This window comes from Ranitomeya imitator, chromosome 1 (assembly GCF_032444005.1).
Source record: "Ranitomeya imitator isolate aRanImi1 chromosome 1, aRanImi1.pri, whole genome shotgun sequence".
NCBI lineage: Eukaryota > Metazoa > Chordata > Amphibia > Anura > Dendrobatidae > Ranitomeya > Ranitomeya imitator.
Genome location: NC_091282.1, coordinates 483,509,040 through 483,533,115, shown reverse-complemented (window position 1 = coordinate 483,533,115; position 24,076 = coordinate 483,509,040). Strand labels below are relative to the sequence as shown.

At 47.9% G+C, this 24,076-nt stretch overlaps 1 protein-coding gene across 2 annotated transcripts; it reads left to right on the top strand.

Moving 5' to 3' along the window:
• Nucleotides 1–16,483: 16,483 nt before the first annotated feature.
• On the top strand, nt 16,484–22,343 carry LOC138676402 (perilipin-2-like). Of its 2 annotated transcripts, none has more exons than XM_069765654.1 (7): nt 16,484–16,602; nt 17,279–17,474; nt 19,860–19,942; nt 20,020–20,272; nt 20,834–21,018; nt 21,553–21,687; nt 21,770–22,343. In XM_069765654.1, the coding sequence occupies exons 1-7, from the start codon at nt 16,576–16,578 to the stop codon at nt 22,133–22,135; spliced, it is 1,245 nt and encodes a 414-aa protein (XP_069621755.1). In that variant the 5' UTR covers nt 16,484–16,575; the 3' UTR covers nt 22,136–22,343. The 2 variants fall into 2 exon arrangements, with proteins under 2 accessions (XP_069621755.1, XP_069621765.1); XM_069765664.1 differs by lacking the exon at nt 16,484–16,602 and adding an exon at nt 16,770–17,132.
• The last annotated feature ends 1,733 nt before the right edge of the window (nt 22,344–24,076 follow it).

The window sequence follows — 24,076 nt, the reverse complement described above, 5'->3', positions numbered from 1 at the left end:
TGCCTGAAACTGCCCCTCAACCAAGCACAACCGCAGATTTGAGAACTGGAACTTTGGCCCACATGGCGGATTATGCCTTACGTATCCTCAAAAGGGACACACGCATAACTAAAATGATGAATGATGACGATTACTGGTTGGCCTGCCTCCTTGATCCTCGCTATAAAGGCAAATTGCAAAATATAATGCCACATGAGAACTTGGAACTAATATTAGCAACCAAACAATCAACTCTTGTTGACCGTTTGCTTCTGGCATTCCCTGCACACAGCGCCCGTGATCGTTCTCACACGAGATGCAGGGGCCAGCAGACCAGAGGAGTTAGAGGGGCAGAAATCAGAAGTGGCGTTGGCCAGAGGGGTTTTCTGACCAGGTTGTGGAGTGATTTTGCTATGACCGCAGACAGGACAGGTACTGCAGCATCAATTCAAAGTGACAGGAGACAACATTTGTCCAGTATGGTTACAAACTATTTTTCATCCCTTATTGATGTTATCCCTCAACCGTCATTCCCATTTGATTACTGGGCATCAAAATTAGACACCTGGCCAGAATTGGCAGAATATGCATTGCAGGAGCTTGCTTGCCCGGCAGCTAGTGTCCTATCAGAAAGAGTATTCAGTGCTGCAGGTTCAATACTAACAGAAAAAAGGACTCGTCTGGCTACCCAAAATGTAGATGATCTAACCTTCATTAAAATGAACCACAACTGGATTTCGAAATCTTTTGCCCCACCTTGCCCGGCTGACACCTAGCTTTCCTATGAAAAAGTCTTGCCTGTGGACTATTCTGAATGCCTTTTCCAATCTCGTAATTTTCTGCACCTGATTGTCCAGCATACGACATGTTTACACCTCACTAAATGGCCAAACTCCCCACACGGGGCCGTGGTATCGACACTTGGCGACAGCACCCGTGAGAGTGCAGTTTGTCTGAAGAGGTGGGTGAGCCCGCTTTTGGTCAACGGCACTGCCACTGGGTCCCTCCTAGTACAATAAAGTGTCTCTGGCGGTGGTGGTGCGCACCCAACGTCAGACACACCGTTGTAATATGAGGGGCCCTGGGCCTGTACCGCCGGCCACAAGACAGTTCCCCCCCCCCCCAGCTCAAACAGTGCTCTACCACTTGCAAAATTATCTCACAGCTCCACCAATGTTTAGTCTATGCGCTGACATCCTTCAATGCCTGCCACTGACAATACCATTGTATTGACATTTTTGTTATGTTAGGCCTTCGATGCCTGTCTGTGGTCACTCCTTCCACTAGGCCTCCACTGACCACACCACTGCTGCCCGTGTACCCCTGGAACCAATTTAAAATTGCCTACAGCCAGCCCAATTTATTATGTTAGGGCTTCGAAGCCTGTCTGCGGTCCCTCCTTCCACTAGGCCTCCACTGACCACACCACTGCTGCCCGTGTACCCCTGGAACCAATTTAAAATTGCCTACAGCCATGTGTTATTATTTTAGGCCTTCGATGCCTGTCTGCGGTCACTCCTTCCACTAGGCCTCCACTGACCACACCACTGCTGCCCGTGTACCCCTGGAACCAATTTAAAATTGCCTACAGCCATGTGTTATTATTTTAGGCCTTCGATGCCTGTCTGCGGTCACTCCTTCCACTAGGCCTCCACTGACCACACCACTGCTGCCCGTGTACCCCTGGAACCAATTTAAAATTGCCTACAGCCATGTGTTATTATTTTAGGCCTTCGATGCCTGTCTGCGGTCACGCCTTCCACTAGGCCTCCACTGACCACACCACTGCTGCCCGTGTACCCCTGGAACCAATTTAAAATTGCCTACAGCCATGTGTTATTATTTTAGGCCTTCGATGCCTGTCTGCGGTCACTCCTTCCACTAGGCCTCCACTGACCACACCACTGCTGCCCGTGTACCCCTGGAACCAATTTAAAATTGCCTACAGCCATGTGTTATTATTTTAGGCCTTCGATGCCTGTCTGCGGTCACTCCTTCCACTAGGCCTCCACTGACCACACCACTGCTGCCCGTGTACCCCTGGAACCAATTTAAAATTGCCTACAGCCATGTGTTATTATTTTAGGCCTTCGATGCCTGTCTGCGGTCACTCCTTCCACTAGGCCTCCACTGACCACACCACTGCTGCCCGTGTACCCCTGGAACCAATTTAAAATTGCCTACAGCCATGTGTTATTATTTTAGGCCTTCGATGCCTGTCTGCGGTCACTCCTTCCACTAGGCCTCCACTGACCACACCACTGCTGCCCGTGTACCCCTGGAACCAATTTAAAATTGCCTACAGCCATGTGTTATTATTTTAGGCCTTCGATGCCTGTCTGCGGTCACTCCTTCCACTAGGCCTCCACTGACCACACCACTGCTGCCCGTGTACCCCTGGAACCAACTTAAAATTGCCTACAGCCATGTGTTATTATTTTAGGCCTTCGATGCCTGTCTGCGGTCACTCCTTCCACTAGGCCTCCACTGACCACACCACTGCTGCCCGTGTACCCCTGGAACCAATTTAAAATTGCCTACAGCCATGTGTTATTATTTTAGGCCTTCGATGCCTGTCTGCAGTCACTCCTTCCACTAGGCCTCCACTGACCACACCACTGCTGCCCGTGTACCCCTGGAACCAATTTAAAATTGCCTACAGCCATGTGTTATTATTTTAGGCCTTCGATGCCTGTCTGCGGTCACTCCTTCCACTAGGCCTCCACTGACCACACCACTGCTGCCCGTGTACCCCTGGAACCAATTTAAAATTGCCTACAGCCATGTGTTATTATTTTAGGCCTTCGATGCCTGTCTGCGGTCACTCCTTCCACTAGGCCTCCACTGACCACACCACTGCTGCCCGTGTACCCCTGGAACCAATTTAAAATTGCCTACAGCCATGTGTTATTATTTTAGGCCTTCGATGCCTGTCTGCGGTCACTCCTTCCACTAGGCCTCCACTGACCACACCACTGCTGCCCGTGTTCCCCTGGAACCAATTTTAAATTGCCTACAGCCATGTGTTATTATTTTAGGCCTTCGATGCCTGTCTGCGGTCACTCCTTCCACTAGGCCTCCACTGACCACACCACTGCTGCCCGTGTACCCCTGGAACCAACATCAGAAATTATAAAAATAAGTATTTTGCTTATAAAAAAGAAAATACTGGAGAGATATCAAATGCAGACATTTTAACATTAAAAACAAACACATACAACAAAAATCTGGTACAGTACTAAAAATGGCCACCAGCTACAATAACTTTCTCCTGCAAGTAGTTAACTGAAAGGTTTTTTCAATTTTAAACACAGATATGGCATCCACCGAGTGTTGTCCTGTCACGTCTTCTTTATATTATTGCCAAGAAGATGCAAAACAATGAAAATAATAAAATCATTATTTACCAAAAAAATAGAGTAAGTCAAAACCACATTGCAAATAAACATTCATTACAAATAAAGAAGCAGGGCGCGTCCGAGGGTGAGTATATACCTAATAAGAATATAATCACCCTTGGACGCGCCCTGCTTCTTTCCGACAGCCTTCCTTCCTAAGAATCAGCCCTTCCGTGGTGTAGAGAGAGGGTTTGTTACACTCCAAGGTGTTCCCCAGGTTGCCTTTCCTGAGCTTCGATCTTCCGGCTCTCGTTTAGTAGTTGTTGGAAACTACGCTGCATTGGGCCTACAAATTGGGTATGGGGTGTAGAGAGATGGTGTGTTCCACTCCAAGGTGTTCCCCAGGTTGCCTTTCCTGAGCTTCGATCTTCCGGCTCTCGTTTAGTAGTTGTTGGAAACTACGCTGCATTAGGCCTACAAATTGGGTATGGGGTGTAGAGAGATGGTGTGTTCCACTGTAGAGAGATGGTGTGTTCCACTCCAAGGTGTTCCCCAGGTTTCCTCGCCAATGCTTCGATCATCATGCTCTCGTTTAGTAGTTGTTGGAAACTACGCTGCATTAGGCCTACAAATTGGGTATGGGGTGTAGAGAGATGGTGTGTTCCACTCCAAGGTGTTCCCCAGGTTTCCTCTCCATTGCTTCGATCTTCATGCTCTCGTTTAGTAGTTGTTGGAAACTACGCTGCATTAGGCCTACAAATTGGGTATGGGGTGTAGAGAGATGGTGTGTTACACTCCAAGGTGTTCCCCAGGTTTCCTCTCCATTGCTTCGATCTTCCGGCTCTCGTTTAGTAGTTGTTGGAAACTACGCTGCATTAGGCCTACAAATTGGGTATGGGGTGTAGAGAGATGGTGTGTTCCACTGTAGAGAGATGGTGTGTTCCACTCCAAGGTGTTCCCCAGGTTTCCTCGCCAATGCTTCGATCATCATGCTCTCGTTTAGTAGTTGTTGGAAACTACGCTGCATTAGGCCTACAAATTGGGTATGGGGTGTAGAGAGATGGTGTGTTCCACTCCAAGGTGTTCCCCAGGTTTCCTCTCCATTGCTTCGATCTTCATGCTCTCGTTTAGTAGTTGTTGGAAACTACGCTGCATTAGGCCTACAAATTGGGTATGGGGTGTAGAGAGATGGTGTGTTACACTCCAAGGTGTTCCCCAGGTTTCCTCTCCATTGCTTCGATCTTCATGCTCTCGTTTAGTAGTTGTTGGAAACTACGCTGCATTAGGCCTACAAATTGGGTATGGGGTGTAGAGAGATGGTGTGTTCCACTCCAAGGTGTTCTCCAGGTTGCCTTTCCTGAACTTCTATCTTCAGGCTCTCATTAAATTGTGGTTAAACGGAACAACTGCATTTGGCGTACTAGTTGGTTTGGGGCCTACTATCGGTGTCTGCCACTCCTTGCTGTTCTCCTGGTTTCCTGTCCTGAAATTCCGTTTTCAGGCGCTCGTTAAGTAGTTGTTAATGTTAGACTGCATTTGGCCTACTAGTTGGGTTGGGGCCTACTATCGGTGTCTGCCACTCCTTGCTGTTCTCCTCCACTGAACAAAGCTGTGCCGCCTGTTTACTACTGTTGCCAATTTTGAACTGCATTTCGACTACTTACTGATTTGGGCCTACTCTCTGTGTCAGCCTCTCATTCCAGTTGTCCTCCACTGCAATGCCCCCTGATTAGTCCTGTGTTACCAATTTTGAACTTCATTTAGCCCACTTTATTCTTTGGGCCTATATCTGTTTCCTCCTCATCCTGCCCATTGCCCAGCCAGTGATAGATGAGTCTGCTGGTACATTGACCCATAACGCAACATTTCCTGTGCACGCTACACTGCAAGATTGTGACCCTGCTGAAAGTCAGGTCCCCCTTCCCGCATACCATACCACCTTACACGGGGACAAACACGAAGGTGCAGATGAAAGTGCAGGTTCCTTCATCAGGTGGGGGGAGGAATACTAGTTGGCGACGTCACTGGCACAGGGCCTCTCATGGTACGCAAAAGTGTTGCTGCCGGTGGGAGGCGCCCCCGCCGTGCAAACACACCGCTGTACTTTGAGGGGCCCTGTGCCAGTGCCAATGCCAACGAGTGGGCCCCCCCTGCTTGCTCAGGTTCACAGCACTTGCAAAGTTGAAATACTTACCTCTCCCTGCTCCACTGCCGTGACGTGGTCCAGATTTCCTGGGCCCACTAATTACTTGAACCAGCCCTACCCACCACAACTTTAGCCAAATGAACCCCAATTTCAAATGCCTTCCAATTATTATAAGGTAAATTACGCTTGACAAGCTTCATTAAGAAGAATGGATGGTTTTGACATTAAAATGGGCACTCTAGGTGTTTTCCTGGCCCCCACTCACTGCCGACTATGCTGCCCCATTGACTTGCATTGGGTTTCGTGTTTCGGTCGATCCCGACTTTACGTCATAATCGGCCGATTTCACTCGACCCGACTTTTGAGATAGTCGGGTTTCGCGAAACCCGGCTCGACTCTAAAAAGGTCAAGGTCGCTCAACTCTAGCCGTGAGCATTCCTCAAAACACTGAAGGACTTGACAGAGGTCTTGGAGCTTCGACCACTGCACACCAGACAACTCCATGTCTGTCATCCAACTGCCTGCCCGTATATGTGTATCCTCCCACAAATAAATGACAGCACGCCTCTGTTCGCACAGCCTCTGAAGCATGTGCAGTTCCACGTTCCACCTTGTTGTAACGTTGATTATTAGGCGGTGCTGGGGAAGATTGAGCGATCGCTGATGGTTCTGCATACGGCTGGAGTGTACGGGCGACCGGCGGAGGTGCAAGCAAAGTCTTTGTACCTTCAGGAGCAGGGCTGGTAACTCCGAATAATTTTTCAGGAAGCACTGCACCACCAGGTTCAAGGTGTGAGCCAGGCAAGGTATGTGTTTCAGTTCTGAAAGGGCTATGGCAGCCATAAAATTCCTTCCGTTATCACTGACTACCTTGCCTGCCTCAAGATGTACACTGCCCAGCAATGACTGAGTTTCTTGCTGCAAGTACTCGGCCAGTACTTCTGCGGTGTGTCTGTTGTCGCCCAAACACTTCATTTGTAGCACAGCCTGCTGACGCTTACCACTAGCTGTTCCATAATGGGACACCTCGTGTGCAACACTGGCAGCTGCGGATGGAGTGGTCGTGCAACTGCGCTCTGTGGACGAGCTTTCACTTCTTGAGAAGGAGGGGTGGCGAACGCCTACAGCCAACTGTTTCCTAGACCGTGGGCTAGGCAGAACTGTCCCACTATGGCTGTCCCCTGTGGACCCTGCATCCACCACATTAACCCAGTGAGCCATGATGGACACGTAACGTCCCTGGCCAGGGGGGGAGGGTTAGAGAGTGCAACAAAACTCAGGCCCAGTGTATTACACTACACAATGTAAGTGGCAGAACGTGGCTGGAAGATGTACGACAAACTAACAGAACTGTGACATAGATCCACTTAGTGATAATTTAAATCTCCCTTTTTTGGGGGGGAGACTTCAGCAAAAAACAGGCCCTGTGTATTACACTACACAATGTAAGTGGCAGAACGTGGCTGGCAGATATACGACAAACAGAACTGACGTATAGAAACTTGTTGTCAATTTAAATCTCCATTTTTTGGGGGTAGATTGTAGCAAAAAACAGGCCCTGTGTATTACACTACACAGTGTAAGTGGCAGAACGTGGCTGGCAGATATACGACTAACAGAACTGATGTATAGAAACTTGTTGGCAATTTAAATCCCCCTTTTTTGCGGGGGAGATTGCAGCAAAAAACAGGCCCTGTGTATTACACTACACAATGTAAGTGGCAGAACGTGGCTGGCAGATATACGACTAACAGAACTGATGTATAGAAACTTGTTGGCAATTTAAATCCCCCTTTTTTGCGGGGGAGATTGCAGCAAAAAACAGGCCCTGTGTATTACACTACACAATGTAAGTGGCAGAACACGGCTGGCACATATACGACAAACAGAACTGACGTATAGAAATTTGTTGTCAATTTAAATCTCCATTTTTTGGGGGTAGATTGTAGCAAAAAACAGGCCCTGTGTATTACACTACACAATGTAAGTGGCAGAACATGGCTGGCAGATATACGACTTACAGAACTGACGTATAGAAACTTGTTGTCAATTTAAATCTCCATTTTTTGGGGGTAGATTGTAGCAAAAAACAGGCCCTGTGTATTACACTACACAATGTAAGTGGCAGAACATGGCTGGCAGATATACGACTAACAGAACTGACGTATAGAAACTTGTTGGCAATTTAAATCCCCCTTTTTTGCGGGGGAGACTGCAGCAAAAAACAGGCCCTGTGTATTACACTACACAATGTAAGTGGCACAACATGGCTGGCAGATATACGACAAACAGAACTGACATATAGAAACTTGTTGGCAATTTAAATCTCCCTTTTTTTTGGGGGGGGGAGACTGCAGCAAAAAAAACAGGCCCTGTCTATTACACTACACAATGTAAGTGGCAGAACGTGGCTGGCAGATATACGACAAACAGAACTGACGAAAAGAAACTTGTTGTCAATTTAAATCTCAATTTTTTGGGGGTAGATTGTAGCAAAAAACAGGCCCTGTGTATTACACTACACAATGTAAGTGGCAGAACACGGCTGACAGATATACGACAAACAGAACTGACGTATAGAAACTTGTTGTCAATTTAAATCTCAATTTTTTGGGGGTAGATTGTAGCAAAAAACAGGCCCTGTGTATTACACTACACAATGTAAGTGGCAGAACACGGCTGGCAGATATACGACAAACAGAACTGACGTATAGAAACTTGTTGGCAATTTAAATCTCCCTTTTTTTTGGGGGGGGGGGAGACTGCAGCTAAAAACAGGCCCTGTGTATCACACTACACAATGTAAGTGGCAGAACGTGGCTGGAAGATATATCAAAAAATACAAGGGCTGTAATACAGAACTGTGCAGAAAGGAGCAACAGGATTTTTGTTTTTAAAAAAGCAGTTGGTTTGCACAGTGGCATACAAACAGCAATGCAGCTATCAGGGAGCCTTATAAGGCAGCCTAATAAGTTACAGAGCTGATGCACACAAAAAAACTCCACTGTCCCTGCAAAGAAAAGGTGGTGTTGGACAGTGGAAATCGCTACAGCACAAGCAGTTTCAGGGTTAATCTTCCCTCCCTAACTATATCCCTTCTTCTGATGGAACTGCAGCAACCTCTCCCTATGCTAAGATCGACAGAAGTAAGATGGCGGTCAGCGTGCACGCCCCTTTATAGCCCCTGTGACGCCGCAGAAAGCAAGCCAATCACTGTAATGCCCTTCTCTAAGATGGTGGGGACCGAGACCTATGTCATCACGCTGCCCACACTCTGCGTCCTCCTTCATTGGATGAGAAATGGCGCTGAAAGCGTCATACGAAATGCGACTTTGGAACGAAGATCGCCGACCTTATGGCTGATCCCACACTAGGATCGGTGTTGTGAATTCCGCTCTTGGGCTCCCTCCGGTGGTTGTAAGTGGCACTTTTGCGAGTTCTGCTCTTGGGCTCCCTCTTGTGGTTTCAAGTGGTATGGCTGCTCCTTGGAGTTAGCTGTCTTCAGCTGCTTCCACTGATCGTCTTTTCTGCTCGGCTATTAATGCCTGGTTCTGTCCTTCAGCCAGTGCCACTTGTAAATGTTCCTGGTTGGATTCACATCTCTTTGGAGTTCCCTGTTATCCTGACCAGTTCTGCTAAGCTAAGTTTTTGCTTGCTCTTTTCTGTTCACAGTTTGTGGACTTATCCGTTCAGTGTTTCTATGTTTGTCCAGCGTTATCAGTATGAATTAATTCTGTCTTGCTGGAAGCTCTGGGAAGCAGATTTACCCTCCACACCTTTAGTCAGGTGTGGAGATTTTTAGTAAACTCTGCGTGGATTTTTGTAATGTTTTATACTGATCGCACAGTATTCCATCCTGTCCTATCTATCAAGCTAGACTGGCCTCCTGTGCTCATCCTGGTTTCATTCTGTGTATGTCTTTTCCCTCTCCACTCACAGTCATTATTTGTGGGGGGCTAATCTATCCTTTGGGGATTTTCTCTGAGGCAAGATAGTTTTCCTGCTTCTATCTTTAGGGGTAGTTAGCTCTTAGGCTGTGACGAGATGCCTAGGGAGAGTTAGGAGCATTCCACGGCTACTTCTAGTGTTGTGTTTAGCTTAGGGACTGCGGTCAGTACAGTTACCACTTCCTTCAGAGCTCGTTCCATGTTGCTCCTAAACCACCATATCATAACAGATCGGGTCGGGTTTCACGAAACCCGACTTTGCCGAAAGTCGGCGACTTTTGAAAATGTCCGATCCGTTTCGCTCAACCCTACTTATGACCATGAGACATTTCAGTTTTTCTTTTTTTTTTAATCAATTTGCAGAAATTACCATACATACTCGAGTATAAGCCGACCCGAGTACAAGCTGAGGCACCTACTTTTGCCACGGAAAACTGGGTAAGCTTATTGACTCGAGTATAAGCTGGGTATGTATTGTCCCCTCATCCTTGTCCTGCTATGTGTGGCTCCCCCTTTCCTGTCCTGCTCTGTGTGGCTCCCCCTGTTGTATGCATGGCTCCCCCAGTCCCTTCGTTGTATGCATGGCTCCCCCCATCCCATCTTGTATGCATGGCTCGGCTCCACCCCTCCCATCTTTGTATGCATGGCTGGGCTCCCCCGTCCCATCCTTATATTCATGGCTCAGCTCTGCTCCCCCCGTCATACTCACCCTCCTCATGCTGTTGCTGCACATCCCTGCATCTCCATTGTCCCGGCACGTCAGCTCTTCCTGTGCTGAGCGGTCACGTGGTACCACTCCTTAAGGTAATGAACATGCTCTCCACGCCTATGAGAGTGGAGACGCATGCATATTCATTACGTTAATGAGCGATACCACGTGACCGCTCAGCACAGAAAGAAGAGCTGCAGCACCTGGACAACGGAGATGCAGGGACGTTCAGCGACGGCGCAAGGAGGTTGAGTATGATGTCACAGCCGCCACCTCCTGCTCCCCTCCCCTGCTGGCTTTCTGGACAATGACTCGTGCGTAAGCCGAGGCGGGTGTTTTCAGCACAAAAAATGTGCTGAAAATCTCGGCTTTTACACGAATATATACGATACTACATTTCTGTTTTTTTCAGTCAAGATGGGGTGCAGAGTGTATATTAATGAGAGAAAAAAATGAACTTTTTGGAATTTACCAAATGGCTGCAATGAAACAGAGTGAAAAATTTTAAAGGTTCTTAATACTTTCTGTACCCACTGTATGTCATCTTATCCTGCCTCACTATATGTCTAAATCCTGCCTCCATATATGTCCTCTCATCCTGGCCCCCCATATGTCTGCATACTGCCCACTCACATGTCTCCATCCTACCCCCATATATTTCCTCTCTTCCTGCCCCCCATATGTCTGCCAATATTGCAGATTTGAGGTTTTTTTTTTTTTAAAGTTTCTCTTTACCTGGCCGGGGTCCAGCAGAATCCACTTCCTCAACCATTTGAGGTGCAGACGCGCTGTGACAGAGGCGTTATACGCCGGTGACCTTTGACTGACCGCACCTATTGCAGTTCAGGAAGCGGTCCCACACGGCAATAGATTGCAACTGAACACGCGTCCTCTGATGCTGAATATTAGCGAACTGCCGAATCCTGTCACTAGAGCCCTGGTGATGAGGGGGGCCCGGATCCATGAGGAGGGGAGCCAGGACCAGGACCCCTCCTCACCGGGCTCCATACACCAGTAAGGGCAGAAATGTCCTGATAGCGGCCCTGTATATATGTCTTCCCTCCTGGTATACAGGTCCCTCATTATGTTATATATACCGTATATGCCCTCCATCCTGGCATATGTCCCTTATCTTGGGCCTCATCCTGGTAAATATATGTCCTCCGATGTGCCGCTGTTCTTTAATGTATAGAAAAAAGTAAACTATTATACTCACCAGGGGTGAACATGCACATAGAAGTCAAGGGGCCCCCTACCAGAAGTATAATGAACTCCTCATAGTCCTCCCGAGTCCCTATAGTATAATGCACCCCTCATAGTCCTCCCGAGTCACTATAGTATAATGCACTCCTCATAGTCCTCCCGAGTCCCTATAGTATAATGCACCCCTCATAGTCCTCCATATAGTATAATGCACTCCTCATAGTCCTCCATATAGTATAATGCATTCGCTATAGTCCTCCAAATAATATAATGCGCCCTCCATACAGTATAAAGCATCCTCCATACAGTATAATGCGCAGCCCATGGTCATCCATGTAGTATAATGCACAGCCCATAGCCCTACATGTTGTATAAATCACAGCTCATCCTGGTAGATGGCCCCATCCTGGTGTATTTCCCCCATCCTGGTCTATGGCCCCCCCCCATCCTGGTAAATGTCCCCATCCTTGTATATGTCCCCATCCTGGTATATAGCTGTCATCAAAGTATATGGGCAATAAACGCTCTTACTCAACTTCCCAGTGACAGCTGCTGGCCTCTGATTGGCCAGCAGTGTGTATTGCGGCAAAAGGACCTAATAGTTCTATACGCTGCAATACACTTCAGCTGAATGTGTGTCCAAAGTGTATGGAAGCAAGGCAGAGAGTATGTATAAGGCCTGGGTCACACTTGCGAGTGCAATGCGAGAAACTCGCACCTCAATACCCGTCACTCGGGACCGGAGCGTTCAGCTGCATGTATTTCTATGCAGCTGGATGCTCCGGTCCCGATTCCTGGGTATTGAGGCGCAAGTTTCTCACATTGCACTCGCAAGTGTGACCTGGGCCTTATACATACCCTCCCTTCCCAGCTCAGAAACCGGTGAATCCCTGCAGGGTGGTGTCTGGCTGTGGCTGCTGATCCCACTTGGGAGACGGGAACACCAGGATTGGTGCGGGCATCAGGCAGGACTGGCAGAAGAGCACGGCTGGAACTCAGACGAGTAGGCTTGCACGGCAGAGAACACAGGGCTGGCAGAGACACGGCAGGAAACACAGGACTGGCAAGGACGGCAGGAAACACAGGACTGGCTAGGACGGCAGGAAACACAGGACTGGCTAGGACGGCAGGAAACACAGGACTGGCTAGGACGGCAGGAAACACAGAACTGGCTAGGACGGCAGGAAACACAGGACTGGCTAGGACGGCAGGAAACACAGGACTGGCTAGGACGGCAGGAAACACAGGACTGGCTAGGACGGCAGGAAACACAGGACTGGCTAGGACGGCAGGAAACACAGGACTGGTTGATGTGGTGTATGAATCAGGCTGCACTCAGATGACACCCGAGTGCAGTCCTATTGTGAGTGTGATGAAGGAACAGGTAGGGACCTGTACACACAGAAGATGCAGGTACGGAAACAAGCCAGAAGGAAAGGAGAATGAAGGAACAGGTTGGGATCTGTTCACACAGGAAGAGAACCGCAAGGCTGCGGATAGGAATGGTAGAGCAGCAAGAGATAGCACAGCAACAAAAGCTAAGCCGAGCGGAGCCACAAGGAATGTGGAGAGGAGCTGCAACAAGAGAAACTGAAGAAGCTAAGCAGAGTGGAACCGCAAGGATTGCAGAGAGGAACTGCAGCAAGAGGTTTCTGCAGCAACGGGAGCGGAGCAGAGTAGAACGGAACAGAACCGCAGGAGTGCGGAGCAGCAGTAAAGCCACTAAGATGCAGAGCCGGCAGAGCCGCAAGAGTGCGGAGTGAAAGCAGACTCAGAACACAAGGAAAGACACAGCAGGGAAGGAAGCCACAGACAAGGAGATCGAGATAACACAAAGTACAGACAAGGCAATGGAACAAGATACAAGGACAAAGACACAGGGACCAGGATATTCTGCCTCCTGGAGGGCGGACAACAAGATCAAGGCAATAGCACAGAGAAAAGCCTCCAGAGAGGGAGTAAAGGTACCTTCACACATAACGATATTGTTAACGATATCGTTGCTTTTTGTGTTTTTGTGACGTAGCAACGATATCGTTAATAAAATCGTTATGTGTGACAGCGACCAACGATCAGGCCCCTGCTGGGAGATCGTTGGTCGCTGAAGAAAGTCCAGAACTTTATTTCGTCGCTGGACTCCCTGCTGACATCGCTGGATCGGCGTGTGTGACACCGATCCAGCGATGTCTTGACTGGTAACCAGGGTAAACATCGGGTAACTAAGCGCAGGGCCGCGCTTAGTAACCCGATGTTTACCCTGGTTACCAGCGTAAAAGTAAAAAAAACAAACAGTACATACTTACCTACCGCTGTCTGTCCTCCAGCGCTGTGCTCTGCACTCCTCCTGTACTGGCTGTGAGCGTTGGTCAGCCGGAAAGCAGAGCGGTGACGTCACCACTCTGCATTCCGGCCGCTGTGCTCACACAGACAGTACAGGAGGAGTGCAGAGCACAGCGCTGGAGGACAGACGGCTGTAGGTAAGTATGTAGTGTTTGTTTTTTTTACTTTTAGGATGGTAACCAGGGTAAACATCGGGTTACTAAGCGCGGCTCTGCGCTTAGTTACCCGATGTTTACCCTGGTTACCGTCATCGTTGGTCGCTGGAGAGCGGTCTGTGTGACAGCTCTCCAGCGACCAAACAGCGACGCTGCAGCGATCCGGATCGTTGTCGGTATCGCTGCAGCGTCGCTTAATGTGAAGGGGCCTTAAAGGTACCTTCACACATAACGATATCGTTAACGATATCGTTGCTTTTTGTGACGTAGCAACGATATCGTTAAGGAAATCGTTATGTGTGACAGCGACCAACGATCAGGCCCCTGCTGGGAGATTGTTGGTCGCTGAACAAAGTCCAGAACTTTATTTTGTCGCTGGATCTCCCGTGGACATCGCTGGATCGGCGTGTGTGACACCGATCCAGCGATGTCTTCACTGGTAACCAGGGTAAACATTGGGTAACTAAGCGCAGGGCCGCGCTTAGTAACCCGATGTTTACCCTGGTTACCAGCGTAAAAGTAAAAAAAAACAAACACTACATACTTACCTAACGCTGTCTGTCCCCGGCGCTGTGCTCTGCACTCCTCCTGTACTGGCTGTGAGCGTCGGTCAGCCAGAAAGCACAGCGGTGACGTCACCGCTCTGCTTTCCGGCCGCTGTGCTCACAGTCAGTGCAGGAGGAGTGCAGAGAAGCAGAGCGCCGGGGACAGACAGCGTTAGGTAAGTATGGAGTGTTTGTTTTTTTTACTTTTAGGATGGTAACCAGGGTAAACATCGGGTTACTAAGCGCGGCCCTGCGCTTAGTAACCCGATGTTTACCCTGGTTACCGGCATCGTTGGTCGCTGGAGAGCTGTCTGTGTGACAGCTCTCCAGCGACCAAACAGCGACGCTGCAGTGATCCGGATCGTTGTCGGTATCGCTGCAGCGTCGCTTAATGTGAAGGGGCCTTAACTCAGAGCAAGGCCAGGCAAACTCAGCAGCTAAACACTAACTGAGCTAACACATTGCACAGGCCCAGTCCACAGGGTGGAGCTGCACTATATACAGGAGGCCTCTTGGTAATTGGTCAGGAACAGATTAGACAGATGCACCTGATTCCTATAAGAACCAGAGAGTTCAGGCGCCGGCCCCCTATACACAGACAGGAAGCATGCACAGAGCAGAGACACAGAACATGGCGCTGGCATGAAACAGAAACCACATCATGGCCTGGAGCAGTGGGTAAGATTGTGTGAGAAATGAGAGGCCATGCCGTGATGCCAGCAGAGTTGTTACATTACGTTTGGAACCGATGAAGGATATCTTTTATCAGGTACCCACCATACACACAACATGTTCACACTCCAGGCCAGAAGGGGGAGCTCTAAGCCTAGTTTAGGGTGAACTCCTCTATAAAGACATTCTGATCTGAAGGGAAAGGGTTCAGAAAGTTACAGACACAGAAGAGAGCAGACCGACATAGTGTCAAAAGGTCTGAAGGGGCCGTGTAGTCTGAAGTACTACAGCTCCTGGAAAGAGACATACAGAAAGTCGAACATTATTCAGTGAGCGTGCAGGGAAGCACAGTAAAGTAACATCAGGGGAGACCAGCTAAGAACAGGCTCCCTCCCTCTGAGGCGCAGATAACCGGTAGCCGGACAACCGAGGTTTGTAAGGGACTCTACGACTTACAGCACAGACCAGGACAGCTGAACTGCAAGTTTTTTGTTGTTAAAGCTATAAAAACTGAAAAGAAAAAATTGCTGATTAAGAAACTGATGAGTAAGAAACCAACTTCAGCCTGGTTGGGCTGGGGGGATTCCTAAGTCTGCAGTCACACTGCGATTGCAGGCTTATCGATTTGGGCCAGACAACCCCTTTAAGACCATCATACACATTAGGCTGACGTTGGCCGAACCCGCCAATACTGAAGAGCTCGGGCGACAGTCCTATGTGTATGGGGAGTCTCTACCGATAGATGAGGCTGGTACGGGTGTTATCCATGGCTACTGTATTACTATGGGCCCCAGCACTGACAGGCAGGTAGTCACTGATGGCTGTGCTGCCCAACACCGGATCGGTCAGCGACTGCTGGAGACTCAGCTGCTGCAGTCACAGGGATCTTCCGAGCTGCTCTGTGACGGGGCGCGATGGACGGCTCTACAGCAACTGCCGGCCTGTTACCGCTTACAACCATCACAAGGGGATAAAATCCTCCCAGACATCCCCTTTAAGGACTGCGCACATCTGCTTTGGGCCTGCAGATGCCTCTGGGCTCCGGCACATAAGACGCCTCAGGCACATCTGCTTTCTCCTAGAGAAGCCAGGAGCTCGGCACAGTGCGCACTCCTGTGTGTGTCAGGAGAGAAAGGAGCGACCACCCCAGTGCGGCCGACAGCCATGGACCCTGTGTGGGGAGAAGGGAGAGATTACACCGGCAGCCACTGTGCGGAGCAATAACCGCCATATGTACACGTGACCTCAGCCCATACACGGCCCTGCTCACCGCTCTCACCACACAGCTGCAATACCGCGTGTGACCGCTGCACGGCGCGACCAGTCAGGAGAGCACACTGCGTGACGTCACCAGTCAGCTGAGAGCAGGAGCCTTCCCGGAGACAGGTGGGCGTGGTTACCGCCTATAAGAGCGGAGGCGCCCGAGCAGCAGACAGTCCTCCATTTCTCCTCCGTGCAGAGCGCACATTTGGCAGCAGGGGGCGGTGTCTTCCCTTTGGTGGTGACTGTGCTTTGGTTTTTGTAGGGTTTCACTTGGCAACATGTCTGAGGCGGTGCAGCAGCAACAGGTAACAACTCCTTGTGTTATGTAGTGGGGGATAGTAATGTGCAGTGATGCTGGGGAGCCGCTGTCATTACGGTGTATATAGGTGTGGAGGGAGATGCAATCCTCCCCTGCTGCTACCTGTGTGGTGGGAATGCACCCTCCCCTGCTGCCATGTGGGTGTTACTGGTCATGGAGGGAGACCCCTGACTTCCTAGTGAGATCTCTGTATTTTCTGATCCCATCACTATTAGTCCTGCAGTTAGATGTCTAATTCCAGGGTTGTGCTGTAGGGTCACTACTATGGTATCACCATGAGCCCCCACTGTGTACATGACCCGTGTGCCCCCTTGTCCTGTGGGAGATGCCCACTCATGCAGGATACTGGCACCCAGGGGTGGTGCTCTCCCATATGAGGGTGCATGGTCCCAGGATCTGCTGTGGCTTCAGGCTGGGCCTGGTCCAGTTCTCAGCACTTTCCTGTGTCCTCAGTGCGGATTCTGCCCATGACTGATCTGTAGCTCAGTGTTGGATCTGTAATGGGGCTCTATAGGGGTAAGTGAGCCGTCCACTATCTCTGTATGTAGCTGGTGGTCCTTGTATGCTCTTTATGGAGGTCTTACTGTGAGAACTAGACCTCAGTATTATAATTGGTACATTATTATTTTTGTCCAACTCTTCCATGTTTCTCTCTTCCTTAGAATGTGGTGGTAAGGCTGATAAACCTCCCACTGGTGAGCTCCACCTATGACCTGGTGTCCTCTGCCTACGTGACCACTAAAGACCACCATCCCTACCTGAAGTCTGTATGTGACGCTGCAGAGAAGAGTGTGAGGAGCATCACGTCTGTGGCCATCACCGGGGCCATGCCGATCCTGCAGAAACTAGAGCCTCAAAGTAGGTTTATCTTCTTGTGTGGAACACTCTCGTCTGTATTTGTGGGGATTTTACTGTATTGGGCTAAATCTCTGCTGATTAGTTTTTTGTCTAGTTCTCGAGGCTGATTTCCTGCACATTGAACTTTAGTGTGATCTGTCCTAAATGGGCAGAGATCAGGGAAGGACAGATGGTTACAGAACTGTTAGGCTAAGTTCACACTGCATTAGTGCAGTCCGTTCAACACATCTGTTAAACAGACTGCACTAACGCAAGTGCCGACGTTTGCACAGCGCTAGCGCAGATGGAGCATCTGCTAGCTCTATCTGCGCTAGTAGTGACTGACCCAGAAACGCTGCAGCCCGCTTCTCAGGTCCGTCACTACGGACTACGTTATGCCGCGGTGTAACGTAGTCTGTTAAACGGGTCACACTAACGCAGTGTGAACTCTGCCTAAGGCCTCACTCAGCCGTCTGTGTTACCCGTACTTGTTGTAAAAAGCAAAAATTGGATTAATTTTACACGTCCAGGCATAATTTTTTTTTTTTTATTTAAAATAATGTAAAGGGTGTGGCTGTGGTTAAAACTGACATCGGTAACACTTTTTTTTCTTTTTAAATATTTTTTTTTATTAATGTTTTGAATAAAAACCAGGAATTGGGAAGAGGGGAGGGTAAATATAACAGTGAAGAATAGGGAGAGGGAATGGAAAGGGACACTTTTTCAAGAAATATGTTGGGGTGCAATCTGATTTTTTTTTTTTAAAAATGCCTTCTGACCAATATTTTTAGTGCTTGTGTAGCTTGCTGTACAGTTATTTAATAAAGCAAAGGCTTGGCAAGTATGGTGACTAATATCCACCCTAATACTAATCACCCCTCTTGGCAACGCACCAGAGCAAGCGGGAAGAGTGAGGCTTATCACCAGAATTGGTGCATCTTATGGATGTGCCATTTCTGGAGCTTCTTGGAGGTGATGCTTTTAGTGTGGGAGCTGGCCAATATCTATGCCCCCTTCTTAGGCTATTATCAGCCCACAGCTGTATGCCTAGTCTCTGCTAGTTGAAGGTTCTCATGTGCTTCATCTGAGGTCCCCCCCCCCCCACCATCTTAATAGCCAGTAAAGGCCACGCATACAGCTGTGAGCTGATATTAATAGACTGGGAAGCTCCATGGGTATTAAACCTCTCCCCAGGCTATAAACATCTGCCTCCAGCTGGTTAATACAACTTCAGGGGATCCCAAGCCATTTTCACATACATATAATACATGTACAGTAAGCTACACATGGAAAGCACTGACTACATGGACCTCACTCACATTTATATCTACTATTGCAGAATACTTCCTTGGAAAACCATTTTAACTTAGAATTACTGTATGGAAAAGCTCATGTTAAAATAGCATTTGGGTGCTAGGTGACAAAGCACTGTACTAGTCCCACTTCTCAGGAACAATATTAGATCTTTTTTTTTTTTTCAGATGGGGGTATGAACCCTAACTTTTTGGGTGCAGCAGTTGTGATCAGTGTTGGTTAGTTTACCTCAGTGTATATTGCCAGTAAGCTACTAATCTGTGCTGTGGGTCAGGTTGGACCAGAAGACGTCCAGGCTGCTATGTCTGCAGTGATGTCCTGCTGATGAAATACTTGTGACACATTGTTGAAATCTGTGTCTACCACTACCTCATGCTGCCCTCAAATTGCACATCAAAAGCCTGCTGACCATTCCATTCCCCTCATTCTGCAGCCTGATGTATAGTGCAACCCAAGCTAAAAGCAAACTGAAATGCCCTCAATGTGGAGAAGATAAACCGTTACTACTAACCTAGATGGTGGCCCGATTCTAGCGCATCGGGTATTCTAGAGTATGTATATAGCAGCCACATAGTATATAGCACAGCCCACCTAGTATATAGCAGTGTGGGCACCATATCCCTGTTAAGTTATACACTCGCCCTCTTGCGTCCAGCGAAGCTGTCCTGATGCGTTTAATGCTGCTGCCAGCTTCCGTTCCCAGTGATGCATTGTGTAATTACCCAGATGACTTGGTGATCCATTAACACTGCCATTAACCCTGTGTGAGCGCTGACTGGAGGTGGCACTGACTGGACAAAAGTAGGGAGGGGTGAATTCGTGGCCGGACTGCGCCTGTCACTGATTGGTTCCGGCCGATCAGCAACGTGGGATTTCCATGACAGACAGATGGAAGTACCCCTTAGACAATTATATAGATAGATGGCTTTCATTTAACCAACACCAACTTAACTGTACCTTCACTCTGGCCATGACACCCAGGCTTTTAGGTAATTGCCTACTTCCTAGATCACCAGTCCTAGTATTACTCGGGTCTCTGCTGCCTTCTGTAAACAGATGACTATTGCATCAATGTCCCTTTCTTCCCCTCAGTTTCTGTGGCAAACAATATGGCCTGTGTTGGGCTGGACAAGATTGAGGAGAAGTTGCCTATTCTGCATCAGCCTCCTGGGAAGGTAAGCTGCTAAAATGATGGCGGCCCTTACATTTCACTTCAGGTTACATTACACAAGTGCCATCTTGTATTTCTTAGGTTGTGGCTAATGCCTCAGAAGCAGTTGTTGGTGCCAGAGATGCTGTAGTCCATAGTATCACAGGAGTAGTGGATAAAACAAAGGGAGCTGTGCAGGATGGTGTGGAGATGACTAGGGCTGTTGTACATGGCAGCATTAACACTGTCCTGGGAAGCCATGTTGTGAAGATTCTGAGCAACCATGTGGATTCTGCACTAACCAGGTCTGAATCTCTAATGGAACACTACCTGCCAGCAACAGATGAGGAGCTGGGTAAGCCAAAACCTACCAGGCCTGCCAACTTGTGTGCACAAGGGATTTTGACTTGCTGAGGCAGTCCAAATACTAGCTTGTCTGGTTTCTCTACAGAAGCTCTCCCATCCAAGGTTTTATCCATCATATATTGGTCATCATATTGTATATAGCACTGTGTAATGAATTGCTCATTTTGACTTTCTACCCAGCTAATTCTCCTCTTTTCTCTTTGCAGGGAAAGAGAGAGACTGGTGTTACTACACAGTCCTCCCTGTAACTCCTGACCCAGCTGCTTCACTTCTTCCACCAGGGACTTTCAGAGACAGGGAAGATATTTCCTGTTTCTACATAGATGAGCTGAAGCCTTCTATGCTTTGTTTCTTGATCACATGATGTCATAGACCTAATGGAAAACTTAGCTGGGTAGAAGGCAAAATGAGCAATTGTAAGCACACAGCACTGTATAATAGTATTGCAATATAATAAAAGGTTAAACCTTGCTTGGAGTACTTCTTTTTTAAGAACCTCCTCTGTTGCTGCTTCTTTTGACTATATGGGCAGAACTTCCTTCTCTTATAGGTGAGGAAACCACTAAGACTGAAGGCTTTGAGATGTCCCAAGATAAGCCTAGTTACTACTTGCGCCTAGGGTCACTCTCTACTAAGGTCCGCAAGCGTTCTTATCAACAGGCTTTGACCAGGATCAAGGATGCAAAATGCAGGAGTCAAAAGGCCATTGCTCATCTCCAGAGCACTGTCAGCCTGGTTAGTAAATGTACTTGTAACCTTACATTTGTCATAACCTCCATGAGTCTCATGAATCAGCTTCCCTTTAGGATATGTGCACACGTCATGATCTCTTGCAGAAATTTTCCTGACAAAAACAGGACATTTCTGCCAGAAATCCGCATGCGTGTTTTTTTTTTTTTTTTTTTTTTTTTTGCGTTATTCCCAAATGCATAGAATAGTGGGGGAAAAACTCAGAAAATCCACAATTAATGAACTTTTTTTTTTTACCGCAATGCACTCTTTTTTGAAGGAAAAAAGCATGTGCACAAAACATGCAGAATGCATTCTAAATGATAGGATGCATAATGTATGTGTTTATAATGAGTTGTTATGAAAAAACGCAGAAACCTGAACGTGTGCACATAGCCTCAATGTTGAGTGACATGTGGGAGTACCAGTCAAACATGACTGCTCTTGGCAGTAACTTACAGGGGGATTAATAACAGTTGTATTGACACCTGCCTCATCCAGTCTTCCATGAACCCAAGTAAATGTATTCCTTTCTTTAAGCTCGTTTACGCAAGAAAAAACCTGAATGATGCAGGTCTGAAGATCCATGATGCCCAGGAGAACATATACAACAAGTGGGTGGAGTGGACAAGAGGCTCAGGAGAAGGTGCTGGTGGGAACACTGAGGGTGCAGAGGTAATGATATTCCTCCCAAAACAAGACTTATGCTAGACATCGCTTGTATATTAAAATATAACCTGTCAACTTCCATTTACAGCAAATTGAATCCCACATACTGACTATTGCCCGAAATCTCACTCAGCACCTGCAGACTACATGTTTGTCTCTGGTCTCCAGCGTACAAGGTCTTCCACAGAACATTCAGACCAAGGTTTATAGTGTTGGTGCCATGGCTGCTGATGTCTACCAAAACTTCCACTCTGCGTCTTCCTTCAGAGAAATGTCTGCAAGCTTTTTAACCCCCACAAATGACAAGTTCACAAGAATAAAGGCTAGTATGGATGTGCTGACCTACGACATAAACACTACACTAAATTGGCTGGTAGGTGGTTTTTATCCCCAACTGGTTAGTAGCCAACACAAGGAGCAAGAAGCTGATGTGGGAGATTCCATTAAAGAGTAAAATCCAAGCATCTGTTGAGAAACATGATCACCTTAATGGGTAAATGCCAGTAACTAGCAATAGACCATGACAGGAGTTCTTTAACATTGGACTTTGTCTTTAATCTTGGATGTTTCTGCTCTTCACAAACCTGGTATCACTAATGTATAGCCCCTCACTGTGTTGTGCACTTTTGTATTAATAAAATGCTGTCTCGTCTGACATGTAATATCTGGTTTTGACTTGCACTCATTGTGGTGTGACATCAGGATTTCCTCAGTGCTCATATAAGGAGATGGCTGGCCTTAGTCTGTGGCCAGTACTACCTGTTGGCTTTGTATGCTTCAAGGGCCTCTGGAAGGTTTAGTGGCTATAGTACAAAATACCATCTGAATGGGAAGTCTTGATGGATGATATTCTGGAAGCTTGGGCCTTAATTTATTTATGAAGGCTTTGTCGTTGGCTATTTAAATGAGTGTAATCTAACAGTATGGTGCTGGAGCTCCCAAATGCAACATTCAGGAGTCTGCACTGATGTTCTGAAATGGTAGTGTCACAAAGGGCTACATCATCATTGTTTGCCTTCACAGGGCTGCTTATACCTGTAAGGTCTCATGCAGACATCTATGCAATGAGTGACTGGCTAGGAGCTGTGCAAGCTGGACCGTTCCCTATGCTAAAGAGTGGCTACATATGTTCTGTTAAAAAGATGGTATCTGCAGTCAGCCAGTACTCACGCAAAGGGAGAACCTACTTAATAAAAGATGGCACCCGTTCCTTGTGATGTAACCGTGATCCACTACAGTAGATTAAGCTTATTAGACAAACCTGCTAAAAGAATCAAATCATGGCACAGACGAGGCCTAATATAAAGGGAGGAACACCAAGCAGGTGGTCCTCTTATTCTAGAATGTCATCCATGGGAATATGGATCACCAAGTACTGCAAGTAAATACATGGGTAATAGGTGACAAATGTGGATGACTTGAAGCTTCATCTAATAAAAGAAACATGGATATTGCAATTTACAAAAGAGGCTATAGATGTACCTGTGGATTTAGATTTTACAAATTCACAGATCGCAGGGAAGTGGCAACTATAGAGAGCAGTCATATGCACTAGTGTCACTGAGAGCTTCAAATCTAGAACATAGTGCCCTCGGAGTTGAGATGTGGCTTCGGTCCTGTCTCAGATGGGGTGTGGTCTCCTACCTCCTGAGATGGGAGTGTGACCTTCAGTCCCCTGTGAGCTGGGCTGTGGCCTGGCCTCCAGCATCCTCTTATTTGGCCTCCGCTCCTATATGGGGTGTGGTTTCCTACCTCTGAGATGGGTTGTGGCCTCAGGTGCCCTCTGAGTTGGTTTGTGGCCTTCCGTCCCAGACTGAGATGGGGGTGTGCCTGAGTCCCAACTCAGAGTACTGGAGGCCACACCCTGGGCCAACTAAGAGGGTAACATATTAAATGCCACTGTCCTACTCAGACAGCTGCATTTAACATGCATGCGCCGGAAGCACCTCACTAATCCCGGAGCCCATTGGTGCCTGTGTCACATGACCTTGGGTCACTGATGGGTTGTCATGCCAACCCAGAGTCAGCAGGAGACCCCTGTGGTTGTCATTGCTGGTGTTGTGGTAGCCCCTCTTCAAGGAGAACGAAGTTGGTATCTCAACCTAAATATCTCCACTATGCCATTATTGGTTCAAATAAACCCCTTCACAACATGACCCGTAATAGTATGGTTCATGTCACCCCCCCCCCCCCCCCTTTGGGCTCTAGCGCTGAGCCCACATCAGTCGCTATGTCAGCTGTTATGTACAGCTGACATGTGTGCACAATAGCGGCAGGTGGAATCACGATCCTCCTGCTATTAACCAGTTAAATGCCACTGTCAAACACTGACAGCAGCATTTAACTACAGCTTGTGGCCAGTTATGCGCGCTTCGCCAGGTTGTATTTGCAGAGC